Consider the following 24,297-nt stretch of genomic DNA (forward strand, 5'->3'; position numbering starts at 1 on the left):
ACTTTGAATTTATTCTCATCAATTTAAATGTAGTTTGATGGACTCCAAACGACATTTGATTATAGGTTACTTTTCAATGTATTACAATTTTTATCGTATGAGGGAAACGTTGTTATTTTGAAATTGATATAAGTTTGACGTCTCTAATAAAAACCATAAATTTTTAAAATTTTTTTTTGTAGAACTCTAATATTCTATTGACCGAGAAAGAAGTTGATTAAATTTGATAATATTTGATAAGTTTACTACCAAAATTAGTATATTCTTTTTGGAAAAAGTGAATTTAAAGTAATTAATATATGAAAACTAATTTATAATGTTTAAAGATAAAAAAGTCTTAAAAATCACTTGGTAAAATTTTGGTTTAGATTTTGTTGGAAATAAAGATTTAACGAGATTCATTAGTTAGAGCACTAACCTAATTGAAACTCAATAAATTTATAAGCTACAAAAGTCTATATTCTTAAACTATAAAATCTTATATTTAATTCAAATAAATTTTTGCTACAAAAATCTATATTCCTAAACCATAAAATCTTATATTTAATTCAAATAAAAATTTTCAGTCTAAGAATTAAATTGTTACAACGACTAAATTACTATAAAATTAAAATTAAAAGTAGAATGATTAAATTTTAACAAATTAAAATTTAGAGGGTGTAGTGTTATTTTCAATAAAGTTTAGAAACAAAAGAATTACATTTTAAAATAAAAAATAAAAATACACAGGTAACAAAATTTTATTTTGACCGAGAAAAAAATAGGCATATTTATTAATGTATATCACTAAAACGACAAGTCTTGATGTAGGTCTATCACACATAGAAAAACAAAATTTTGTATACTTATAAGTATTTCGAGTAAAAATGTTCATCGATCGAACATTGCTCTTTGTACAAAAATCAAAGCCGAAATCAACCTAATTAGTTCATATTAAGAAAAACCAACAACGGATGTCGGTTTTGGTTTTGGTAAGTTTTTAGAAAGCTTTTAATTAAACCAACCATGACCCTATTTTTAATAAAATCGAGATTCCTAATTTCGAGCACTAATCTGTTTAAGTCCTATTGTAGTTATTGTCGTTAGACTTCCATTTAGCTCCGAAGGATGGGGTGGCTGAATTTTGGTGCAAAATCCGCAGTTTATTTTTCCCCTTCGTGTAAAGTGAATCAACAACGCCTCTCTCCTTGCCAACCACCATTTCTTCTACTTATCAAACCATGGATATTGTGAGCTTTTCCCGCCATTGAATTCGCCTTGAAGGAGATATTTCCATTAAACGAAGGTGACTTGATTCCCACTGCTGCTGATCAGACACCAGAGCAGCTCTGTTGCTCGTTTATGGCGGAATTTCGAAACTGCGAATGGAAAATTCGACTCCCATCATCACTGTCTACTGAAGTCGACTAACTACAAGGTGAGTTTTCCTTTGGAAACTTCTAGTTTATCTTTATCTTTAGTGTAACTGTTGGCTGCTTTGGATTTCAAGTGTAGCGCATGGAGTGTAATTTGTTCGATTCAAACTGGCTTTGTTGAGCTTGATTTAGTATTTTTTTTTTTGCGTGCTTTGTTTATCTCTTTCTTTACTGTAACTGTTGTTTTGTTCAAAATATTATGAAGTATTTGGGATTTCATGGTGTGGCGCATGGAGTATAATTTGTTCAATTCAATCTGGATTTTCTGAACATGATCTAGCATTTCTACGCGATCCTAGTTTGAACCATTTACATTAGTGTTTCTTGTTATCTGTTTTCTGTGTTCAGTTTCCAGTTTACTTAATTAAAAAAAAACAGAAAAGAGTGTTACGTTTCTGCTGCATCAAGCTACTTGCGGACAGAAGGTAAACTCCAGCCGTTTGTTTCAATCTTTCACTGTGATGTCGGCCCAATAAGTCATGTTTTTGTGACCGTCTTGATGATCGGGCATATTCATCTTGGATATAAGTTTAATGAGTTTTTATTTGGATGAAGAATCATGATTTTGCTGTAGGTTTTGTATGTGTACGTTGACAGTTTGTAAAAAATGCAGGTCTCTAATATAATATTGTCTTCTCTTCTATTTTTTATCCTCTTGTCTGAGATCAGTAAAACAGAGAAAGCAGCTGAATTTTTAAGAATCAAACGGGATGCGTTCTTTGTTTAGTTCTTCCATATATCCTTAGCAAAACACAAAAGGTAGCGCAACCTGACTGTTTGTGGCTGTTTTTTCTTATATGATCTTGAAGAGGAAAGAATGGTTGCTCAACTTCTTATAGTAAGACTTCGTTTGAAATTGAAATCATGATTGACCATTCTAGTTTTGCACCATAGATGCCGAGAACGGAGGACATTCTCAAACTTCAGGTGCAAGATCCTCCATGCTTGGAGTTCTCTGCTGCTCATGTAAAGTGGGAAAAAGTAGAAGGAGGTCGTCAAGGTGGTGCTGATATTGCTGTGGTCCCATTTTCAAGAGTTGAGGATTTCGTGAAAGGAGAATCTTCCAATCCAGAATCACCGGCTCGCTTTCGCATTGAATCAAGAAGGAAACGAACTGCAGGGAGTGTCAGCAAACCAAGGGTTGATGGTTATCTCGAATATATATTGTATGTTGTTTTTGCCTTCCCATATGCTGTATACTTGTATATAATGGACTCTGTGGACCATTTACCTTAAATGGAAAAACTTACAGACAAAATTTTGGAGGAACGAACATTGTGAAAATTTCAATTAATCATGATGAGGATGAACCCCAACAACTAATTGGATAAAACTAGCTGTAATGTTTTATTTTATTTAAGTGCCTGACCTTTTATATACTTAAATGTAACTTGATCAGGTACTGGTGTTCTTATGGTCCAGAAGATTACCGAGTAAGTGAAGCAGGTGTTAGGAGTAGCTCAATCATAAAACCTGCATCTGGGAAGGGCAGCAGACCAGGAAGACGTCACATGATGAGAGGCTGCCTCTGCCACTTTACTGTTAAGCGCCTATATGCACAGCCACATCTTGCTCTCATAATATATAACCAAAGAAAGCATATTGATAAGTCTGGAGCCCCTTGCCATGGGATACTTGACCGTGATGCTGTTGGGACAAGAGCTATGTATACTCAGAGAATTTCTGAGGAATTACGTCAAAAGATTATGTCCATGCTGTATGTTGGAATACCTATTGAGAATATTGTTCAGCACCATTCAGAGGTTGTACAGAGGCATGGGGGACCCCCAAATCGTGATGATTTTCTTTCTCGTATTGACGTCCGTAACATGGAGAGAGTTATTCGTAATTCTTCACACGAGCTTCATACAAATGATGATTGTAGTGTGAAAATATGGGTGCAACGACATAGGAAAGTCATTTTTTTCTTTCAAGAGAGCAGTGATTGTGAGCGTTTTGTCTTGGGCATTCAGACAGATTGGCAGCTACAACAGATGTTGCGTTATGGACATAATGGCTCTGTTGCTTCTCATTCAACACTTGGATCAAAGAAACTACGGGTACTTCTATTTCGATTGTGTATTGTCATTGTGAATTGTGACACCTCTCATGCTCTCAATGTGGTGAATATTCCATCCTTTGATTTCTATGAAGGAAGAAAGAATGTTATAAGTTGACAGTGTAATCACATCTAGAATATATATATGTGCTAGATGTCTCTGTCCTTTATTGGCTTGATGAATTAATGACTAGTCTGAAGAACGACTTACTGGCTTACAGAGCCTGCATGGTATGATAATAAAGTGAAGCTACAGATTTCTTTATTTGCTGTTTCATGCTCGAATAGAAATAGCATTATTTTGCCCCTCATATTTTAACTTCTCTTGGCAGTTTCCACTATGTAGTTTACTCGTTTTTGACTCATCTCAAAATACCATTCCCGTTGCTTGGATCATTGCATCCTCGTTTGTTGATCAAGACATTCGTAAATGGCTTGGATTGCTAGTTGAAAGACTGCATGCGAAGGATCCTACATGGAAAATTGATACCTTTTTATTAGACAATCCTTCTTTTGAGGTTTCTACTATAAGGTTAATTCTGGATTTGCCTTATAGGTTCAAGTATTTAAACAATCATGTCGAGTTGTTGATGTCATGGTTATGTGCAGGGAGGTTTTTCAATGTCAGGTTCTATTATGCATATGGCATGTTCGTCGCAGTTGGATTAGAAATATTCTTAAGAAGTGTCCTAATTTGGATGTTCAAAGAGAGATGTTTAAGCAATTAGGGAAAGTTTTGTATTGCACAAGAATTGGGCTAGGTTTTGCGTATGCAGTTGAGCAGTTCAAGCGAAGATTTTCTGATCAGTGTGTTTTCGTTGATTATCTCACAAGAACGTGGTTACCGGACATAGGTAGTTTATTATTGAAGTTGGTTACTGTAAATTCAAGTAAAGCACCATGATTATAATCTTCTAGCAGTTTATTTATTATTTATTTATTCACAAACCTTATGGAATAAAAGTAATTTCGATGTAATTCTTTTCCACATTCATCATAGTTTTTCCTTGTAAACACGCATGCTATAGTTTAATGTTTGTCGTCGAAATATTTTAAGATTGATGCTAACTTGTGTAAGACTCATGCTAATGTGATTGTTTTAAAAAAATGATTAATTAAACGATCAATGATTCCGATTTCGGATATGTTTCATTCTGATCTTAACATGCTTTCATGTCTTGTAGAATTGTGGGTAAATAGTTTACGGTCGCATCCTGTTTCCACTTTGGAGGCTAATGCAGCGATTGAAGCATACCATATAAGATTAAAATCCAAGCTTTTCAAAGAGCAAAGCAACAGTTCCTCATCAAGAGTTGACTGGCTGATTCACATTCTTACAACTCAGTTTCACTCCTCATATTGGTTAGACCAATACAGTCTAGATACTGGATATTTTGGGAGTTTTAGAGATAAGTCCATCTTAACTAATGCGTGGAACAAGGCATTACACATCCCAGATGTTGATGTTATAGTAGATGAGTCAAATCTCCAGTTTGCAAAAGTAATCTCTCAGTCCAAAAGGAATCTGGAATATACAATTTGGGATCCTGGTTCGGAGTTCTCATTATGTGATTGTCCATGGTCAAGGATGGGAAATCTTTGTGAACATGTCATCAAGGTTTCATTGTTATGTAAAAGACAGCAAGCTGCAAGGCCATTGGTAGCTGCTCAAGTTTATCAGGATCGTGTTCCGAACTTTCAGCTCAACCCTGTTACTTTTGACCATGGAATGCCACTTGTCAATTGCGTACAACGAGGAAAAGGCTTGGAGAACTTGTCAGATAGTGGCTTGGACCAGCCCGTACATCTTGATACTAATGTTCAATTGAAAGATAATGTTCTCTTTTATGCCCAATACAAGTAATTTCCAAGCCTGGTAGCCTGGGCTTGGTAAATTGAATATTGAATTGGGAAATTGAGGGAAAGATTGTGATCTAAATTATATCCGCCTCCCCCCCTCCACGTTACAAGTAACTTTATGGTTTTTAACGAAAAAAGACATATAGGCTTTTTTATCTGAAGAGGGAAACGAGTGGGTTTCTCTGGAGCAGCTTGATACAAACTATACTGAATTCTCAACATTATGTTCAGGTGGTACAATTTCTATCCCTAGGTCTTGTTACTCTCCAATCTTCATTTGTATGCTTTAAAGAAAATTTCGTAAGTACTGGTTTTGTGCATCAAACACTGGTATTGTGTATCTTAAGTGCCATGTTATATAAGCAATTTTCGGTGTAAGATTTGTATCAGTTTATTTGTTTAATAATTTATTTATTTAACTTTGTAAGACCAACTATGACTAATTTGATTTGTCCTACTAACAAGTAGAAAAGGCTTAGCTGTAATATGAGTTCTACGGTTTTGCTTAGGATTCGTGAGTTTGAGAAGGATGAAATACAGCTGATAGGGTATTAAGGATGCTCACTCTGTTGATTAGGTGAAGAAACGTAGAGAGGCAATCAACAACTTTTTTCTAGGAATTAGAGGTAGACATATCATGTTGCCATTGTGAAATTTCTGTCTACATTTTGAAAACCTTGACTATAGCTTCGGCAAACACTTTGAAATCTTTTCTCTGAAGCATTTAAGAATTTCCAACAGGGGAGGCAAGAAAATGAGGGGAAGTCCTTGTATGTGATGTTCAGTTCTTTGATTTTCTCAATGAAAAACCTTACTTTACTTACCTGTAGCTGGAGCTTTGGTTGAACTGTATCCTAACCTTGACCGATTACTCATAGTACTTTTTCAGATTTCCTGTACCTTTTGTTTGTTAAAATATGTCATGCCATTAACAATATTTTTTCTATAGTTAAGAGGACGCTGGCAAAGTCAATCTGTGGAAGGCTTCCAAATTGAAGCCAGCTTGATAGGTATCCTGTAATTGCTCCTCATTTGCTCGCATGACTGGTATGAAAAATAGATCTGAACAGAACTTTTAAAGGACAAATTTGTGACAAGCAATCAGATCATGGGAAAGAACGGAATGGTAGTATCATCTTTCTCGACTTCAAGACTAATCCTATCCCTTTCTCAATTTTACGTTGTCAACTGAAAGCTCGAATAACCAGAACTCGGAGAAAAAGAATAGGAACAGAAAGTAAAGAAGAGAAAAACAGACAAGCACCCCCTCCAAATAAGAGAAAAACCCTTGAAAAATCTTCTTTACTACATATTTTTTCATGTTTTTGACTTCTCGGTTAATACTGGAATAACGCAGTCCCAAAGGTGGAAAAAACATGGGCAACATTCCTCTATCCATGGTGGTGTTATGGATGCTGAAAGCTGAAGTGCTGCAAAGGGGAAAAAGTACAAGATATTTTGATAGTTAATGGTAGAATTGATGTGATGGCAGAGATATGTATTATGACATTCATTTGTAGCGACAGGTGGTTAGCTGGAGCTGGAGTTCAGTGGCGGTCGTGGGGAATATTCAATGCACGGTTGTAGAGTTGGCGGCGGTGGTGGTTCTTATAGGGAAAGTAGGGTGGTGAAAGGGTGGCATTGAACTGGAGGTGGGGGTAAATTATAATGGAAGCTTGGTGGGGGAGATGATAAATATAGGAGGGTGGAGGTGGTGGTGATGGATCGTTTACTAGAGACGGTGTACTTTTGCAATAAATTGGCAGTGAGGAGATGGTAATGTGAAAAATGATGCTTGGTCACGGCAATATTGAAGGTAAGGAGGTGATGGTGGAGGAGAGGGCGGGGAAGGAGATAGTCGAGGTGAAGGAAAAAAGGCTGAAAGTGGTTTACAAGAAATTTTAATCAACAGGTTTGGACAGAGATACTTTAAATTGCAACGTTGATTGCTTTGGTTTAGCTCACAAACAATCCTGCTGTTGTTGACTGTCCAAACCCTGACATGCTGCCGGCTTGCCCAGTGAAAAGTTTGTGCTGTAAACTAAATTTCAGCAGCTTGAAAAGCTTGCAGACAGTGACAGCTTATTCTGTATCTCATCGAGCCCAATCAACTTGGAACTGATCCCCCGAGATTATAAAGAAAAGCTGCCATCGAATACAACTGTTTGTCGGGATTACTTCATTCTGGTACATGTTGCGACAATAAAACATCCACGAAACTTGTTGGCAACAAGCACAGAAACTGGTAAATTTTTAACATTATCAGGCGGTACTAAGGCAAATTAATTGTGGTTTATAAAAATGGTATTTGAAATTGTTTGATAGTACGAGGGTCCATCACAAAACCAATTGATCATAAAACCAATTGGTAATAAGAGGAGTAACTCATCTATCTTATAAGGAGTGTGAGTCTTCTTGGTTTGTCCGACGTAAGACTCACAACATCTCCAGCAGAAATCTTTGTGCGGAATTATATATATAATTAAATTTATCTTTACACACTAGCTTAAGCTGTGAATGGGTGATTTAAGACTTTGTCATAAAAGAGATTGGGTTACCCACCTTCAAACTGATTGAACTGAAGGCCAAGATACTTATGACTCGGAAAATTATGAACAACCGGTCGTTACTGATTTGAAGCACAAGAGGAGCGATTTTAAAACTGATTTGAAATTGTGGAAAATGGAAGTATAAGATAGAAGTTGTAGTAATTCAGGAAGATATTCAGCGATGTTCCCATTGAAACTGCTTTGAGATAATGGTAGTATCTGATAGAAAGTGTAGCTCTTCAAGAGCTTTGGAGCAAAGCACTCCATTCAGTTATGTTTTGCTGGTTTGAGATAACGATGGCTTGGTTCCAAACCTGTACGGTTTATAGTAGTGTCTGTGGATTATAATGGCGCAAGAAAGGTTGTAACGAGAACGGTAAAGAAAAAGGATTCATATCATATCACATTTGAGAAAAAATTCCTTGAATTTTATGCTGAAAAAATGAAAAGAGTTTACAAGTGGCTTCTTAGCTAGAGAGAGGGAAAAGGTGGTAAGATTTATGAAGCTGAAAAAACTAAAGAGGAGACTGAACTAAGCTTTTGGGAAAGATTTATGTAGTTAAACCCAAGTGGCCTTTTAGCTAGTGGCTTCTGGAACAATATTGATGCATAGAATATACATTCCTCAAACTAAGATTTATGTGACTGAAAAAAACCAAGTGGATCCTTAGCTAGTGGAAGGGTTTATATAGTTAAACCCCACCTAATTTATGTCAAATATAGCCCACTGGACCCAGAATTTCTATTTGACTAGAACTTGAGAAATGTATATTCTATGCATCAAAATTGCTCTAGATCTTAGTTTGAGAAATGTTTATTCTTTGCATCAATATTGCTTAGTTTTCTTCTGATTAAAGCCAAACCTCTAGATTTTGATATAGAAAAGCGAGACTTGAGGCTCTCTATTAAACCACCCTCTATCTATTTATATAGATCAATAGATAAAATAGAAAATAGAGAGACTTGACAACGTACCTCTTGGTCTCTAATACATTTGTAATGCTAAATACCAACTAATTTGAATAACAGATCTCTTGATTGCTAGTACATTTGTATGCCAATTAACTTATGTTCGCTTTGACCCACATGTTTTAACTCTTAAGATATGATTAAGGGTTTAGTCAAAGTCACTATTATAACTTAGGATCGTTGTGACACTTTACCTTGAATAGAGTGGACTATTATAATTCACTTAATATTTAGATCTTTCATTATAATAGTTAAAATTTTCAATTATTATAACTTAGCCTCTTCCGTGCTAAAACTATTTCTAAATCCTTACTCTTCTACAAATTTTACTGTCTTGTACCCATTTCATTTCCTTCTTTTTAACTCAAACTATTTAAAGACCAACTCAAAATCTTATAATAATTTATAGATTATAATAATCAACTCAACCTTTTGTAGAGTTCCATTCTTTCTGTATGGGTGGCAGTCTCAAATTTTGCAGGAGCACTGAGGACCGTGAGAGGGGAACCCATTGTACTGTGGGGGCTACCATTTCTGAGTACATGGCAGTTAAGGGACTCTGGTTGTTAATGCATCCACGAGTCAATGTAGCAACTTCTTTAGGTCAGTCACTTCTCTACTCTAACTGATTCATTTGATCTTAACTAATCTCATATCATTTCGATCTTATTTATTGATCAATATATAAATCAATATTATCTGAATTATTCCATCACTAATATACTGTAAAATTAAGCTTAGGGAGCTTTTTTCTAATAGAAAAAACGCATGCTAAAGAGTCAACCCACAATGACCAAAGGATTGAGTAAGCTTTACGATGGATTGGGTTACGAATTTAACATTGACCTTTAAATGATAATTTGTACTTTAATCGTTCATATTAATTATATCTCCACTCTTTTAAGGAGTGTTTTGGTCTCGAAGTTGGGAGAGTACTTAGAAAAGTGTTGAATTATAAACTTTGGAAGGAGGGAACTAAAAAATATCAATTTTATGTCTTATCAACTCCTTAAATATTAGGCTATAGGATTTCACAACTATTTGGAGTTCACAAATTCATTCCTCATCGTAAACCCCGTACAGGATGGAATCGAATCTCTCTGTCAAAATATAACAGATTGTAATGCTAAAAGCAAAAGAAAAAGATAAAAACTCTACCTTTATAACAGGATACAAGTTTCAATCCAACTTGAGGAAGATACTACTTATGGATAGCATGTGACTGGAGGCCCCCACAGTTCTTTTTTAGAGAGTTTTAACCGTTTCTCATGGCTGAGAATAGTTGGACAGTTAGCTTAACTTGTCTCCTCGTGACCTTTAGCCATTTTTTGTTCTTGTGATCTTTCCCTATAATATTCTCACTCGTTTCACCCCTTCTTTTTGCTTCAATTTTGACCGTCATCTTTCTTTTCTGCTAATCTCAAGAACTTTCCCAGGTGGAGATTTGATCCAAAAATCCCTTTGCTTGGAATCTTTGATTCTTCTATCCTAAAGTTACATTCATTCCATTCCCTCTTGTCATTTTGTTTTCAAATTTTTTATTTTTTTAAAACTGAGATTTCTTAGGTTTGTTAGCGGAAAGTTAAAAAAACCGTAGTAAATTCTTCCTGCAGCTCGAGAACACAGTGAAAACCAAAAACTCAAAATAAATGGTTTGGTAACCTTTCATTTTTTTTGTATGAATGCATTAGAATAAACATCGAATATGTATATATTAAACATTACTTTGGTGTCTAGGACAAGGGTTGGAGTTCTAAACTCCAAAAAGTTGTGAACTCGCATCCACTGTGACATAATTGATGTTTTTTTAATCGTTGACCTACGAACTCGTTGAGCCTAGAAACTCATCCAATTCCTTGATCTAAACATTTCAAAAAAAACACGGTCAGTCAGAGTTAGTTTTATGACTTAACTGCCACCACATCGACTATGGTTAGTTTAATAAATGTTCGATCCGACTTCGACTGTCATTCCCAGTTTGAAACACCAACTCACCCCTCTCGTTTGGTCAATCAGCTTAGTCTAAACTGTTTAAACAGAATTGATTGATATCCATTTATGTTCTGGAAACTAGTCGATATCAATCAAAAAAAGGAAAGATAAAAGAATTGGGTATCCTTTACTCTTGGAATTAAAGAGAAAAATTATCCACTTTTTAATTGATTCCAAAATTTCTCCAAATCTTCTCATAAGATTTAGTTCTTGAACCGAGGGGAGCACAGGGAATCCATGAAAAAGGTATTCATCTTTTTGGATTATTCGTACATAGCCACGTCCATAACAACTAAAAAATCTAAGTAATATGTGTAAAAGTGTGAACATTTTTATCCATTTTTCTTTGAAAATGACATAAAAGAAACAATAAATGAAGTATCTACATCATATCCATATATTAAGCACTCATTTTAGAGTGATGGCTGAGTGGGCTCCTACTAATAACAGTGATGCTCTTATCTATGTTTCCCATCTGGTAAAGGAGACGTTTTTTCAATCATTTTAAAAATTACTAAGAATTTCAAGTGTTTCTGAAGGAATTGAGAATTCAAATATGGAATTTAGAAAAAAAAAAAATGTACAAATTTAGAAGACATCAACCTAAAAACAAAATGATTATTAAATGGAGTCTTCTTTAGATTTTTTTTTTGTCAAACTAAGAATAATCTAATGGTAGTTGGTGTATATCTCTATCCTTGAAGTTGGAAGTTCAATATCTCTACTTATTGAGTTGAAAAAATGTTTTATTTTTTTACATTTTTTACATTGGATATTCTTTATTCTCAAAACTATTTTAGCAATTATCACTCAATTGATCAATAACACAAAATTAACTCTTGAAAGGTTTACAATTTTGTCATGAATATACTTAAATCCAACCTAAAAACGATGAAAATGAAAAAAAGAAAAACACTGACGATATGTGGGGTAAGAAAATCAAACTTTAGAATATTGAAGTTGATGGTGTAAATATTGTATATATATAATGTTAATTTTGACCGAAAAAAAAGGCAATTGAAGTTGCTTACAACTTACATTAGCATAGTTCAATATTTTTTCCTCTCCAAACTTGAAAACTTTTCCAAATATCTATTGCCATGCATTATTTCAATAAGGTGGCCTTTTCTTTCCTTATATGTTTTTCATTATTACTAGTTCCACAAACAAAGTATTCAACTTTTAAAATAATTTAATCGTGAAAAAATTGAAAGTTGAAGGTTAAGTAGTGAGTTAAGAAATGATCAACTTGTTAAAGACATTAATTATGTTTAAATATTTTGTAAGTTAGTCTCTAAACTTCACTAAATCTTATATAAATGAATTAAAATTTGGAATATAAAAAATCACAAAAGAAAAGAAAATCAAGTTCAAATTATGTAAGATCATATATATATATATATATGATAGAGAATTGAGTGTGAATTTCTAACTCTTGAATATTTTAGTCTGAAATTAGAATACTTTAATCCATTGGATATAATAAACTTGACAAATAGACATTATAACCATATCTATCCATTATTAAAAATTTGAATCATCAATCCAATTTTGAGTCTTTGAGGAACCAAAAGAAAAGGGAAAGAAAAGAAAAAAGAAGGAATATTGAGGTGGCAAAGTGAAGTCCCATCCCCATCCCTTTCTTTTCTACCTTGTCTCTTCTCATAGTAATTGCTTCTTACCCAATATATGTATATATACATTTTTTATAAATAAATAAAAACTTATCTATAACACTTTATTAATTTTATTCTTTTATTATTATTATATATTATTATTATTATTATTATTATTATTATTATATAATAATAATAATAATATTCACGTTTATCCCTCCACGTCAAAATTAAACAAAGCTCCATCTTGACACGTGGGAGGCAAAAGGACGGTTGAGTTGCCTCATTACATACGTCAGTTGAAATCAGGGCCGTGAAAAAGTGAATCTTGTAATTGACCGAATCAAAGAGGGTTGAAGAACACCGACAATTCGGAATTTGTGGAAGAAAAGGAAAAAGAAAATGGAACTACAACTGTAATCGAGTCATCCTAATTCCTACATTTGATTTTCCCATATATTCCCTTCTCTTTCCCTTTTCTTCCATTCCCTCCCAACCAAAAATATCAATTTTATTATAAATATTAGATATAATAGATGCTCATCTTACCCCTATCATCCAACACCATTGACGTGTGTTTTGAATTTGATAACATATTTTTTAGTGTGGTCAAGTAATCCATCACCTTTTCTGAATTTGCAAACACGAAAATTTTTCAAATATTATTTTATTTATATTTAAAATTATTATTTTCGATTCTGTTTGTTTTTACCATAAATTTAATATTTATCAAAGAAAAGTGATTGTAAATGATTTTTTATTTAATTGTTGTCTACATTATAAATTATAACTAATCTATAATGCTTACGAAAATTTAGGATTTTAAATGAAAAAATTGAAAAAAATATCAATTTCTGTACATAAACTTTGAGGTGTATCAACTATAGTAAATAATTTAGATATTAACTTTAGAATGACACTTGGTGTTTTACCTATTAATGTAGGTTGGATTCTCAATATTATTATTCTTAAACTTTAAATTTTTTTAATAATCTACTAATTTTTTTACTTTTTTATGGATTTAAAAAATAATAATAATAAAAATAAAGATAAATGATTACAGATAGAAAAAAATTAAACTATTTACAAAATATAACAAAAACAATTCACATGATTTAGAAAGAATTTGATAAATTTTGTTATATTTTTTAACATTTTTAATATTTTGTGCTATTTTTTAAAATGTTTTTAGAAAAACAAAACATTTTCATTTTATAGAAAAAAGCTACTAAACCACAAAATCTATTATACTTAATTTTTTATTAAATGTAAATATTTTTTTTCATTTTGATTTTATTTATTTATAGTTTTTAATCTATTACCTCTTTTAGTTTGTTACCATATTAAGTACATAGTTAAAAGAAAGACTAGTGTAAATGATAAAACTGTTGAAAATATATTGATAAATATTGATAAAAGTCTATTAGTGTCTCTTTAGTATCTATCATTGATAGATTACGAAATTTTGCTATATTTGTAAATAATTTTATTGGATTTTCCATATTTGTAAGCAACCCTAATCAAATGAAATAAAGTCAATCAAATACAACTTTCAATTCTGTTCTTAGTAGGATATCTTCTAAATATTGAGGATGTATAAGACGTAAAATTAAAAGTTTATGGACTTAACGATTTGTTGGGCAAAGGGGTTGGCTGGAATTGGAGCTGAGAATCCTTAGTTTGATCGAGCATGGGGTCAAACAAAGGATTATAATCGGGTTTCTAGTCAAGAACAAAAGGAGTTATATATATGTTAATCTTACAAATAAATATATGTAATATATAATTATACATATACCTTATAAGTATAGTGTCTCCATTTGGTCTCGATAAATCTCCAAACTAACCAGTTAGAGATCCATCCTCACACGGGCACAATGTGAGGCATGCTAGACTTTGAAGCTTAAATTAGTACAAACAGTGGCTAACAAGACAAAGCACAAAGAGAGAGAAAAAAAGGCCGAGTTCACTTTAGAGATTACTTACTCTACCTTTCGGGGTGGCAAGTAGGCTACTTATTATTTAATCCCTAAGTCACGTTCACGGTGATGTGTAGCAATATGCGACAACAATGTCAAGGACAATTCTAACACTCGAGGTTGCAAGGTTTTAGTCCAAAGTTTGCTCGATTATTTCTCGATTGGTATGTATTTACCAATTTGATTGATTGATCCGAACTAATTTATTCTCTTTTCGAATGTGCACTCTCGAATGCCCTTTTTCGATAGTCTATAAAACTTCTAGCTTGCTTTGAATAACTTCCAAAATGATGTCGTTTCATTTTTATTCTTAGAAATTTGGTGGTTTGATGATTAGTGTTCTTCCTACTTTGCTTGTAAAAGAGTAGATGGAATTAAAATTGCTTGTTGAACTAATATTTCATTTTTAAACATTATAGTGTTCCACTTCGATAAGTATATATCATATTATTATAATGTTTTATTTGAATTCGTTTGGTCTAATTATCATCATTTATAGCCCTTTTTTTCTTCCAATTTTATATTTTTATAATCATGCCTTTGTAAGAAATTTTATTAAATTAATTATTAAAAAAAAGTACCATATATTTTCAAATTATATATATATATATATGTTCAAATTAGAAGTTTCATTTTACCCAAAAAAAAAAAAGAAAAAAAAAAAAGCTTTCGTACCTTTTATATTATACTATTCATATGTTTCAAAGTTATTTACTAAAAAAAAGGCAATTTCAGAATATTCTGCCAATTTTGAATATTTAGTCAAAATTGTTGAAAAAAAAACTAATCAAATAATTCACGTTATAATAATTAAGCAATTTTTTTGCATATTTTTTAGTATAAATTAGATGGATGGATTTAAACTCGAAATCTTTTGTCTTAATATACATACACATATGTTGAATTAAATAGAAATTTATTTTATTTTAATATTGCTATGAAATTTTAAACATTTTATAAAAAAGTATATATTTATAAATAGATGGACGTTGTTTTTTTTCTTTTAATTTTCTGATTTATCAATTACTTAGAAATGTGTAAAATAAGTGTGAAATAAAGAAATTGCATTGGTAAAGAAGAATGAGAATCTTTGCGAAATATATAGCTTTTTGTTCTTTACAGCTATCAAAATTTGGTCCAAAAATCAGAGACACATAATACAACAACACACACACACCTATTAATTTTGGTCCAAAACAATAATAAATTCTAAAAAAGAATCCATAATTTCTTTTTATTTTCAGTTTTCTTTTATTGAATTACAAATTTATTTCAACTTTTGAAATCTTTCATTGGGTTCTTACACTTTGAAACTTGTACAAGAAGAAATTCAAAAAATAAAAAGTTAAGGGTTTACATTTAAATTTATTAGATCAAATAATTATTTACCATAAATAACTAATTTTAAAATGTATATAGAATGTAGCTAACCTAATATGACTTATAAGTTTAGACATTGAGATATGAATTTATACTTTATAGAATTAAGAAGTATTTTTGGGAGTGGAGTCGTGTTTCGACTAAAATATATAATTTATATCTAAAGCTTTCAAAATTTATTATTTAATATTTTTTTTAATTATAGTTGATAAACCTTCAAAATTTGAAATAATTTATAGACTCAAGATTAGAAGTCTAATTCTATATAGAATAATTTTGATCTCGATTTCAAGGGTCAAATTTTATTATTTATAAAAATATGGAATCTCTAATTAATTTATGGATTCATTAAATCTTAAAATTAATTTAAAATATTAAATGGAGTATTATTTGTTTGATAGAAAACATAAAATGACACATTTAGACTATTGAAGATATTCGAAAGGAAAGGGGTAAAAAGGGAATTTGAGGCATTAGCCCGATAGCGACATTGGAAGCTCCACGGCATCGCTTTCGTTCATTGAGAAACGCGCGTTGCGAAGCCTCTCGAAACCCCGCCTTCGCCGTTGCTATAAATACCGATCCGATTCGAACTGTATCTTCACACATTTACATTCTTGCCTTTCTCTTTGATTTTTTCCTCTCAAATTCACCCAATCTCTCAGCTGTTCAGAGCTCCAATTTTTTAATTGGTTCTCTTTTTGGGATTCCGGCTCATCGCCGCCGCAGGCTTGCGTGTTCGCTGACTGAACGAAGTTCGTTATTCTATTAACAAAGTTTTCTGTAGTTCGTAATTCTTGTTTTCTTATCATTTTTTGGTGGGGTATGGTTGGATCTTAGTTTGATTTTGTTTGCTTAATTAACTCGGGCAATTTGACGTGCATTTGCCTCTGATTTAAAGTTTATTGTTTGGATTTTTTTTGGCAATTTTATATCGAAATTGATTGAGATTTGGGATCTTATACCTTCTGGTTTAGTTCAACTTGTTGTGAGTGGTTCTCGATTGTGTTCTTGTTCCCTTTGCAACTACAATTCTGGAGGTATATGGTCCCAAATTTTTGTGTTCTTTTATTTCCATGCGATTATTGAAATTGAACTTCTCGTAGCTAAGTGCGTTTTGGGCCGTTTGGTTGTTTGCGAATTATTGATCTGGGTGATGTTCGTTCGCTAGGATTGTCTTAGATTTCTTTCATAGTAATAGAAATGGCTAAAGTTGATTATTTGCGGTGTTTTGATTGATTGGTGCATCTTGGTATGGTGAAGTTTTTGTATGCCTAGGATACAGTTTGGTTGTGTGCTGGTTTTTTTGTAGGATAGGGTTTTGTTTATAGTAGCTAAGAACTAGATAGATGTCTGTAAAAGTTCCCTGGCTCCTGGATTATTGAAGACTTTGACGATCGTTTTTAAAATTGTTGAACGAGAGTAACGCTCCTGAATGATGTTCTATTCTTGATCATAATTTTGAGCCCTTGAATTCGTCTTCGATTTGAAGTATCATGTTTAAGATGCTTATCTTCTTAGTTAGGGAGATCGTATCCATTCTGCGGCCTTTATGTGTTTCCCTTTCGGCCCCTCAACCCAATAACAAAAGACATGTTTCTTAGAGGTTACTGCTACGTAGTATAATATTCATGGAAGCTGTTTCTAGGATGTTGAATTTCAATCGAAATGGATTGTTGCTTGCATGATTTGACGAGTGGGAATTTGAATACGAACCCCCCCTGCCCCATGCGCTGCTTGCACACATGAGTGAAGTTAGGAACTTAAGTTAGATCAGAGAAATTTTAGGTTCAGTAATTTTTACATTGACGCTGCTATTGGTGCTTTAAATATTAAACACAAACGAAAATGGTGGCTTTTTTGTTTGATAACTGTACAGAATTATGGGGTAAACTACTTAAGTGCACGAGATGACGTCCAAAATGAAGCAACAAGTTGTGGTTTATGTATTTGGATGTTCTTTACCAAATTCTCTGCCTTCTCTTAACTTGGTCACTGCTGATACCTTGTGAAAACAACGTAGCCACCTTCATAACACTGGATATTATTGCCGGGCTTGTGATATAACCTAGAATCATTTTTATTTGTTTGTTTTTAATTTAAAAAATTTAATTTTTATGAGGAGCAGTAGGGAGCTGATGGTAGCCACTTCATTTTATCAACGTGCTTAAGAAACTTCGGACTTGGAAGAATTATAATGAATAATTACAAATAAAGTTTAGATAGATGCTTCTGGGTGATGTTGAATGTCAGATTGTTGTCTTGACCCTTTCTAAATCTGGAGTATTGGCAGCATCTTTGAAGTTCTGGACTTGTTTTTACTTTTTCAACGTGTTCGTGATGAAGTCTTGATTATCTTTGGACGCTCAGTGACCATAAGAATTCTAGGTGGCTCATGGTAGCAAGATTGCAAGAGCTGTAGGGGCAGTCTTTAGCGTTATATTCAGTTGACTGGATAGCCTTGGGTACATATATTCTATTCCTCCAGTTGAAAGATCAGCTACGCAAATTGTGCAATTCATCCTAGAAGTCAAAAGTTCAGATTCCTCTCATTTTATCAGTTCTCCTTCTCTCTCCAGTGAACCTTTTGCTTCCTCTTGCACCTTGCCCTCTGGAACAATTTTCATTACGCTGGCAGTTACTGGGTACGACCACCTTGAAGAAGAGCTGTAGAATCCTTTTTGCTATTTTGGGAAGATGGTTTTCTTTTTGCTATTTTGGGAAGATGGTTTTCTTTTTGGTTTGGTTCTCAGTATTATGGAAACGAAGGAACCGGATGAATGCAAAATACCATGTGATGAAGGAAAATTTACTGGCTTCCAGAGAAATAATAGATGGGTAAGTTGGGTTTTTGAAGGAAACTGAATGCGGAGATACAATTTGAGGTAGGCTTGTCCTTTTGGACAATTAAGCCAGTAGAACTATTAAATATTTTGCCCTTTTTTTTTGTTATTTGTGGAACACATTTGATTGGGTGTGTTGCTTTTACCATAGGTTGATGCATCCACTGTTTGACTCAGTTCAGTGGGAATTGCATCTGGAGTCTTCAACAAATCAAGTGATCATGATGTGCAAATGGTCACTATTCAAAGCTGGAGGCTCTGGAGTCCCCCAGTGCTGCGTTGTAGTTATTATATGGGTTCCTATAACTCTTCTTTTTTGGATGAACTGAACTCTCCTCATGGAGTTCTGATGATTGGAGCTGTACAACGTTTCTTGGATAATTTGTTGCTGATGTGCTGTGATCTGCAGCTGTATAGAAGAAAGCAACAGTGTCATGGCCTGTTTGACGGTGAATAACATGCCTTTTCTGGGTTTAGGATGATTGCTAAAGTCCTTCCTATATGCAGGTGCTTTAAGCTTCTATCCAGATTCAACCATTGTCCTGCATTGGAAGATATAATATTTCCATGGCAGAGGTTGCAACTTACTCAAAGCCTCAACCAATTGGGACGGAAGAAAATCAACACATGACATGCAGAGGAAAGGAGATAAGAACTGTGTACACTGAGCAGTTTGATTCTCCGGCGTTGCCCTTTGAGAAATCAAATGACCCCCAAAAGGTGTTGGAGAGGGAATACATGCAACATGGGTAAAGTCCTTGAAAGTTTTCTATTTCTTTCTAATCCTGTTTCAGGTCTTTCTTATTCATTTTCTAAACATGGGTCTTGTCATTTTGCAGATGTGCACATTATAGGCGAAGATGTCGTATCAGAGCTCCCTGTTGTAATGAAATATTTGATTGCCGTCATTGCCATAATGAAATAAAGGCAAGGAACTTCATTTTGAACCTGATTGTAGAATGTTTGTTGTTCTGAGCTATCATATACTGACTAAACCTTTTTTTTCTTTTCTCGTACAGAATAGTATTTGTGTTGATCAGAAAGAAAGACATGAGATACCACGCCACGAAGTCAACCAGGTAAATTTTCCAACTGGTTACTTTGCCCAGCTTGTTTTAACCTCTTCACTTCTTCAGAAATATCTCAGAGTTGAAGTATCTCTTCAAACTTACCAATAATTTTGTTCTCTCAGGTTATATGCTCACTCTGTGGAACTGAACAGGAGGTGTGTGCTTAATTTTACGATTTCAATTTTGACTAAATGTTCAGTAATTTCGTGCTCATGAGCTCTACTTCACAGTTTTGTTCATTTCTGATTTGGCAGGTTCGCCAAGACTGTATCAACTGTGGTGTGTGTTTTGGAAAATATTTCTGCGAGAGTTGCAAGCTGTTTGATGACGATGTGAGTTCTAGGCATCCACTTAGTTTTCCATTTTATCACCGATTCACCTCTTTTTTTTATGCACTAACAATTTTGTTAATTTAATCACTTATTATATTTGTTGCCTATCTTGCAGACCTCTAAGAAGCAGTATCACTGTAATGGCTGCGGAATTTGTAGGTATGATCCATTCTAATCCATTTATCTTATTTTAAAACTATTTCTCTAATGTTCTGGTTCCATATGTTTACATGAAAACCTAATACTTGGTTGTATTGTTTGAGTTTTCGTTAGAGTTTCAACTCTATTCTCACACTTAATGCCATTACAAACGTTTTGACAGAATTGGAGGGCGCGAAAACTTTTTCCACTGCCATAAGTGTGGTAAGTTATACGTAATTATCTGCTTCCTCTTTTGCTAAAATGTTTCACTTGTCGCAATTCGTGTGCTGATTTTTATGTTTTCTTTGTCATGAAGGTTGCTGCTATTCAATTCTTCTAAAAAATAGCCATCCTTGCGTTGAAGGGGCAATGCACCATGACTGTCCTGTTTGCTTTGAGGTAAAGCTTTCCCCTCATTTACCTTAATTCATTTTCTATTTGTTCTTAGCAAGCACTAACTAATGATGTGCATCTTTCACAAATGGCTTGCAGTACCTATTCGATTCGACGAACGATGTTACGGTAATGCCATGTGGACACACCATCCATCAAAATTGCTTGAAGGAGATGAGAGATCACTTCCAGTAAGTGTTCATACTCAGTTCTTGTTTACTTATGGAACTTAGTTTAATGCCAAAAACTTTATTTTCTGATCACATGATTCTGCCACAGATATGCTTGCCCTCTTTGCTCCAAGTCCGTTTGTGATATGTCCAAGGTGTGGGAGAAAATTGACATGGAAATTGCAGCTACGCCCATTCCAGAGCCATACCAAAACAAAATGGTAAAGCTCCTTGCCCTCTTTTACTTGCATTTTCAATTTCATTTGCATGGCTAGGTCAATCATATATTATCACCTCTGGGGAGCTTGTTTATTGGTAGTAGAATAAAAAATATTAAGTGCATGTTAACAAATATTCTAATCATAATTTTTCACGTGGCAAATTCACTTTACTTTTGTTCTGAAATATTTCATTTTGTGTGTGTGTGATGAGAGTGTAATGCATAGAAACGAGTACAATTGTTCATATAAGATCACAGTAGAAACTAGAAAATAGTGTTCAAATGGTCATAACCATGGTGTTTTTAAACCAAAATAATCTTCAAAGCATGCATGTGGGTATCTGGGTTGAGGTTAACAATGTACGAGTATATAGTCGTAAGCTTTTGGTTCTTAAAAACTTTGTACTTTGGATGAACAGGTTTGGATTCTTTGCAACGATTGCGGTAAGACGTCAAAGGTGCAGTATCATGTTGTGGCTCAAAAGTGCTTGAATTGCAAGTCGTACAACACCAGACAGACCAGAGGCTAAGTAGATGTGCATATGAAGGCCATATTCTATCATCCTCCAGCTCTGAAATGCCTTTTATCTCCAGCTACTTGAGCTCCCTTTCCATGCTGACCTTCAAGCCACACTCATCATTCTCGAGCGATGGGGAAGACGAGGACAAGGATCGTAGTTCTGCAGCCTCCTTGATGACATCGCATATTTTTTATCTTCTTTATTTGGTTGATATCTTGTATTCGACCTCTTCATTCTCCATCATTCTATTTGTTCGGTCGGTGTCTGTATTGTTGTATTTGTGTATTTTTCCCCTCGCTCTCAAGGAAAGTATTGCTTTGTAATCATGTGGTTAGTGAATTGCATTTCATTTTATTTGGTTTTTCACAATTCATTTCCCTTCTCTTTATGCCTTCTAACAAAAATCTTGCAAATTCAAAATCGGTCTTATTGAGCTTCAACTTCATTTGTACTTCACTTTATTTGTTGGACTTTATACATAAACGACCCAAGTCTTGCCAGTTTCGAAGCCTGTTTTCAAGATTAGCCCTACAAGTTTGGCCCAATGATGTTGTCTTCAGGCCCACTTGCAGATCTACAAGGGAAATAGAAAATAAATAAAGTGGTTTAACTAAGAAGGCTAATGATAATTTTTGACAATTTTTCCTATGTTTTTCACAAAAGTCTTTAATGGGCTTATGTATTACATAAAAATGGGGTCTAATTTACAAATATACCCATTATTATGATTATTAATTAGATATTTAAAAATAAATAATAAAAAAGGTGGACCGAAAATGTGACATTAGGAACGTTTCGACAACGGCACAATATTTCTTTCATTCTCTTCACTAAAGAAGACAAATAGTTAAGTATTTGGGAAAATATATGCAGTGAAAAAGAAGATTTTCGACGGTCTGAACTACTGAAATTTCAAAACTTTTTTGACAAAAATATTGGGTTTGTATGAATCTATATTTCGTATCCGAAATACGTTAGGGTATATTGAGAATATTCATACAGTCTAATACCTCAATCTGAACTATATGTGTCACTAAATACATGTTATTGTATATATGTAGATGTATAAACTGATAACATAATCTGTGTATACAGTGGTATATAATGAAACTTCAAGTACAATAGTGTATATCATAGTATATACCACTGATAGGACATTTAAAGAAAAATCTTATATATATGATAAATGAAGGAACATGCTGATCAGATAGGGAAAAAGATACTAAACATGAAAGAAAAAAAAAATAGAACTAATTGGATATTTCTAAAGGAAATTGAAAGGGAAGAAAGAAGAACAAAATTGGTAAATCAAAATAAAATAGTGATTGGAGAAATTTGAGGACGTTGGAAAATGTTCGTGAAAATAATACATTTTGTGATTATGAAATTGAAAATATTTAATTTGTAGAAATAATTAAACATGTTATTAACATATTAGATAAGAACCTATACAATATTTAAAGTACATCCACGATAAATGAATTTCTACTAATAAATACAAATATAAATGTGAAAATAATTGTGGAAGTTATAAATCATATAATAAATTTGGTATTGATAATTAAGGAAATAATTTGTTTTATAATTAAATATTGATGTGAAGGTTAAAATAGTAAATTCATACTTAAGATAATAAATAAAATTTTAGAAAATTAGTGAAATTTCAAACGTAAACTAGTTGATTTCTCTAAATCTAGGAGAAATGATTTTAATTATATATATCTAGATTTTTCTAAAAATTATAATACAAAATATATGGAACAAAGGAATCAAAGGTCAAATGGGTCAACATTACCTTTGTTAGAGTTGTAAATTGGAATCAGTTAAATTAACAACTCAAATAATTTTCAATCCAAATCATTTATGTATTTATTTTTGTGTTTTAAGTATATTATTTGCTAATTTAAAATTGTCTACACCATATTTCAAAAATATCCAAATTCAATATATTTATTACAAACATTTTGAAAAGGAAAAATTTTAAAAATAATATATTTTACAAAATATTTACAACTTATAGCAAATTCTATCACCGATAGTCATTGATATATTACAGTGGCATAAAGCTGTCAGTGATAGAATCCAAAATTTTGCATACTTTAATTTATTTTGCTATTTTTAAAAATGTCCATTTTAAAAAATAGTAAAATAAATATATTTATAAATTATAACAAAATTTTAAATTATATGCATCATAGAAACACACTTTCATCACCGGCTATCAATGCCACTGGTTATCAATGTCAATTATAAAAGCATATCAGTGGCTATCACGAGCTATCAATGTCACTTATAGAAGCATATTGATGGCTATCAATGTCTATTATTGATCAAATTTGAAAATTTTGGTTATACGTCATAAATATTTTGTCAAGTTTACTATTTTTTTACAATTCCAAAAAAATATGAATTATAATATTTATAAGTTGTTAATATATATTTTAGTAATATTAGAATCTTGGGTAATGTAACTCGAACCCAATCCAACTCGAAAAAAACATAAAAAAATTCATCTCAATCCAACACAAAATAAAAACTAACTAGATGGATAGTTCGGATTGTTCTAGTTATTTGAACATCTCTATCCTTTGTTAGTTTTCCCATACATTTTAGTCAGATAAAAGAACAAGAATTTATTCTAGATTCATTAATTAATTTAGACGATAAAAAAAATAGAAAGAAAAGTAACTTTGACTTATGGCTTATGCCCTAATTAAGTATTAAAAGAGGTAATCTCAACAAGTTTCTTTAAGCAAATTTTTAAGTACATCAATTGCTCGGGAAAAGG

At 32.8% G+C, this 24,297-nt stretch overlaps 2 protein-coding genes across 7 annotated transcripts; both read left to right on the forward strand.

Moving 5' to 3' along the window:
• Nucleotides 1-1,062: 1,062 nt before the first annotated feature.
• On the forward strand, nt 1,063-13,022 carry LOC101215653. Of its 5 annotated transcripts, XR_004215388.1 has the most exons (10): nt 1,063-1,417; nt 2,085-2,174; nt 2,310-2,581; nt 2,815-3,475; nt 3,807-4,006; nt 4,084-4,328; nt 4,659-5,565; nt 6,284-7,579; nt 9,291-9,455; nt 12,701-13,022. XR_004215388.1 is itself a non-coding variant. In XM_011654203.2 (6 exons), exons 2-6 carry the CDS (start codon nt 2,310-2,312, stop codon nt 5,336-5,338), a joined length of 2,058 nt encoding a protein of 685 aa, XP_011652505.1. In that variant the 5' UTR covers nt 1,064-1,417; the 3' UTR covers nt 5,339-5,767. The 5 variants fall into 5 exon arrangements, 1 of the variants encoding a protein (XP_011652505.1); XR_004215387.1 differs by lacking the exon at nt 2,085-2,174 and having other exon boundaries at nt 1,064-1,417; XR_004215390.1 differs by lacking the exons at nt 2,085-2,174; nt 6,284-7,579 and having other exon boundaries at nt 1,064-1,417.
• A 3,339-nt stretch (nt 13,023-16,361) lies between these two features.
• Nucleotides 16,362-21,882, forward strand: LOC101203062 (probable E3 ubiquitin-protein ligase RZFP34). 2 transcript variants are annotated; one of them, XM_004136284.3, is made up of 12 exons: nt 16,362-18,704; nt 18,814-19,411; nt 19,502-19,589; nt 19,682-19,741; nt 19,855-19,887; nt 19,987-20,064; nt 20,180-20,223; nt 20,387-20,427; nt 20,522-20,604; nt 20,698-20,789; nt 20,878-20,989; nt 21,408-21,882. In XM_004136284.3, the coding sequence occupies exons 2-12, from the start codon at nt 19,230-19,232 to the stop codon at nt 21,516-21,518; spliced, it is 924 nt and encodes a 307-aa protein (XP_004136332.1). In that variant the 5' UTR covers nt 16,362-18,704; nt 18,814-19,229; the 3' UTR covers nt 21,519-21,882. The 2 variants fall into 2 exon arrangements, with proteins under 2 accessions (XP_004136332.1, XP_031738775.1); XM_031882915.1 differs by having other exon boundaries at nt 16,382-16,574; nt 19,170-19,411.
• Nucleotides 21,883-24,297: the final 2,415 nt, after the last annotated feature.

This window comes from Cucumis sativus, chromosome 3, assembly GCF_000004075.3.
Source record: "Cucumis sativus cultivar 9930 chromosome 3, Cucumber_9930_V3, whole genome shotgun sequence".
In the NCBI taxonomy this organism is placed as follows: Eukaryota; Viridiplantae; Streptophyta; class Magnoliopsida; order Cucurbitales; family Cucurbitaceae; genus Cucumis; species Cucumis sativus.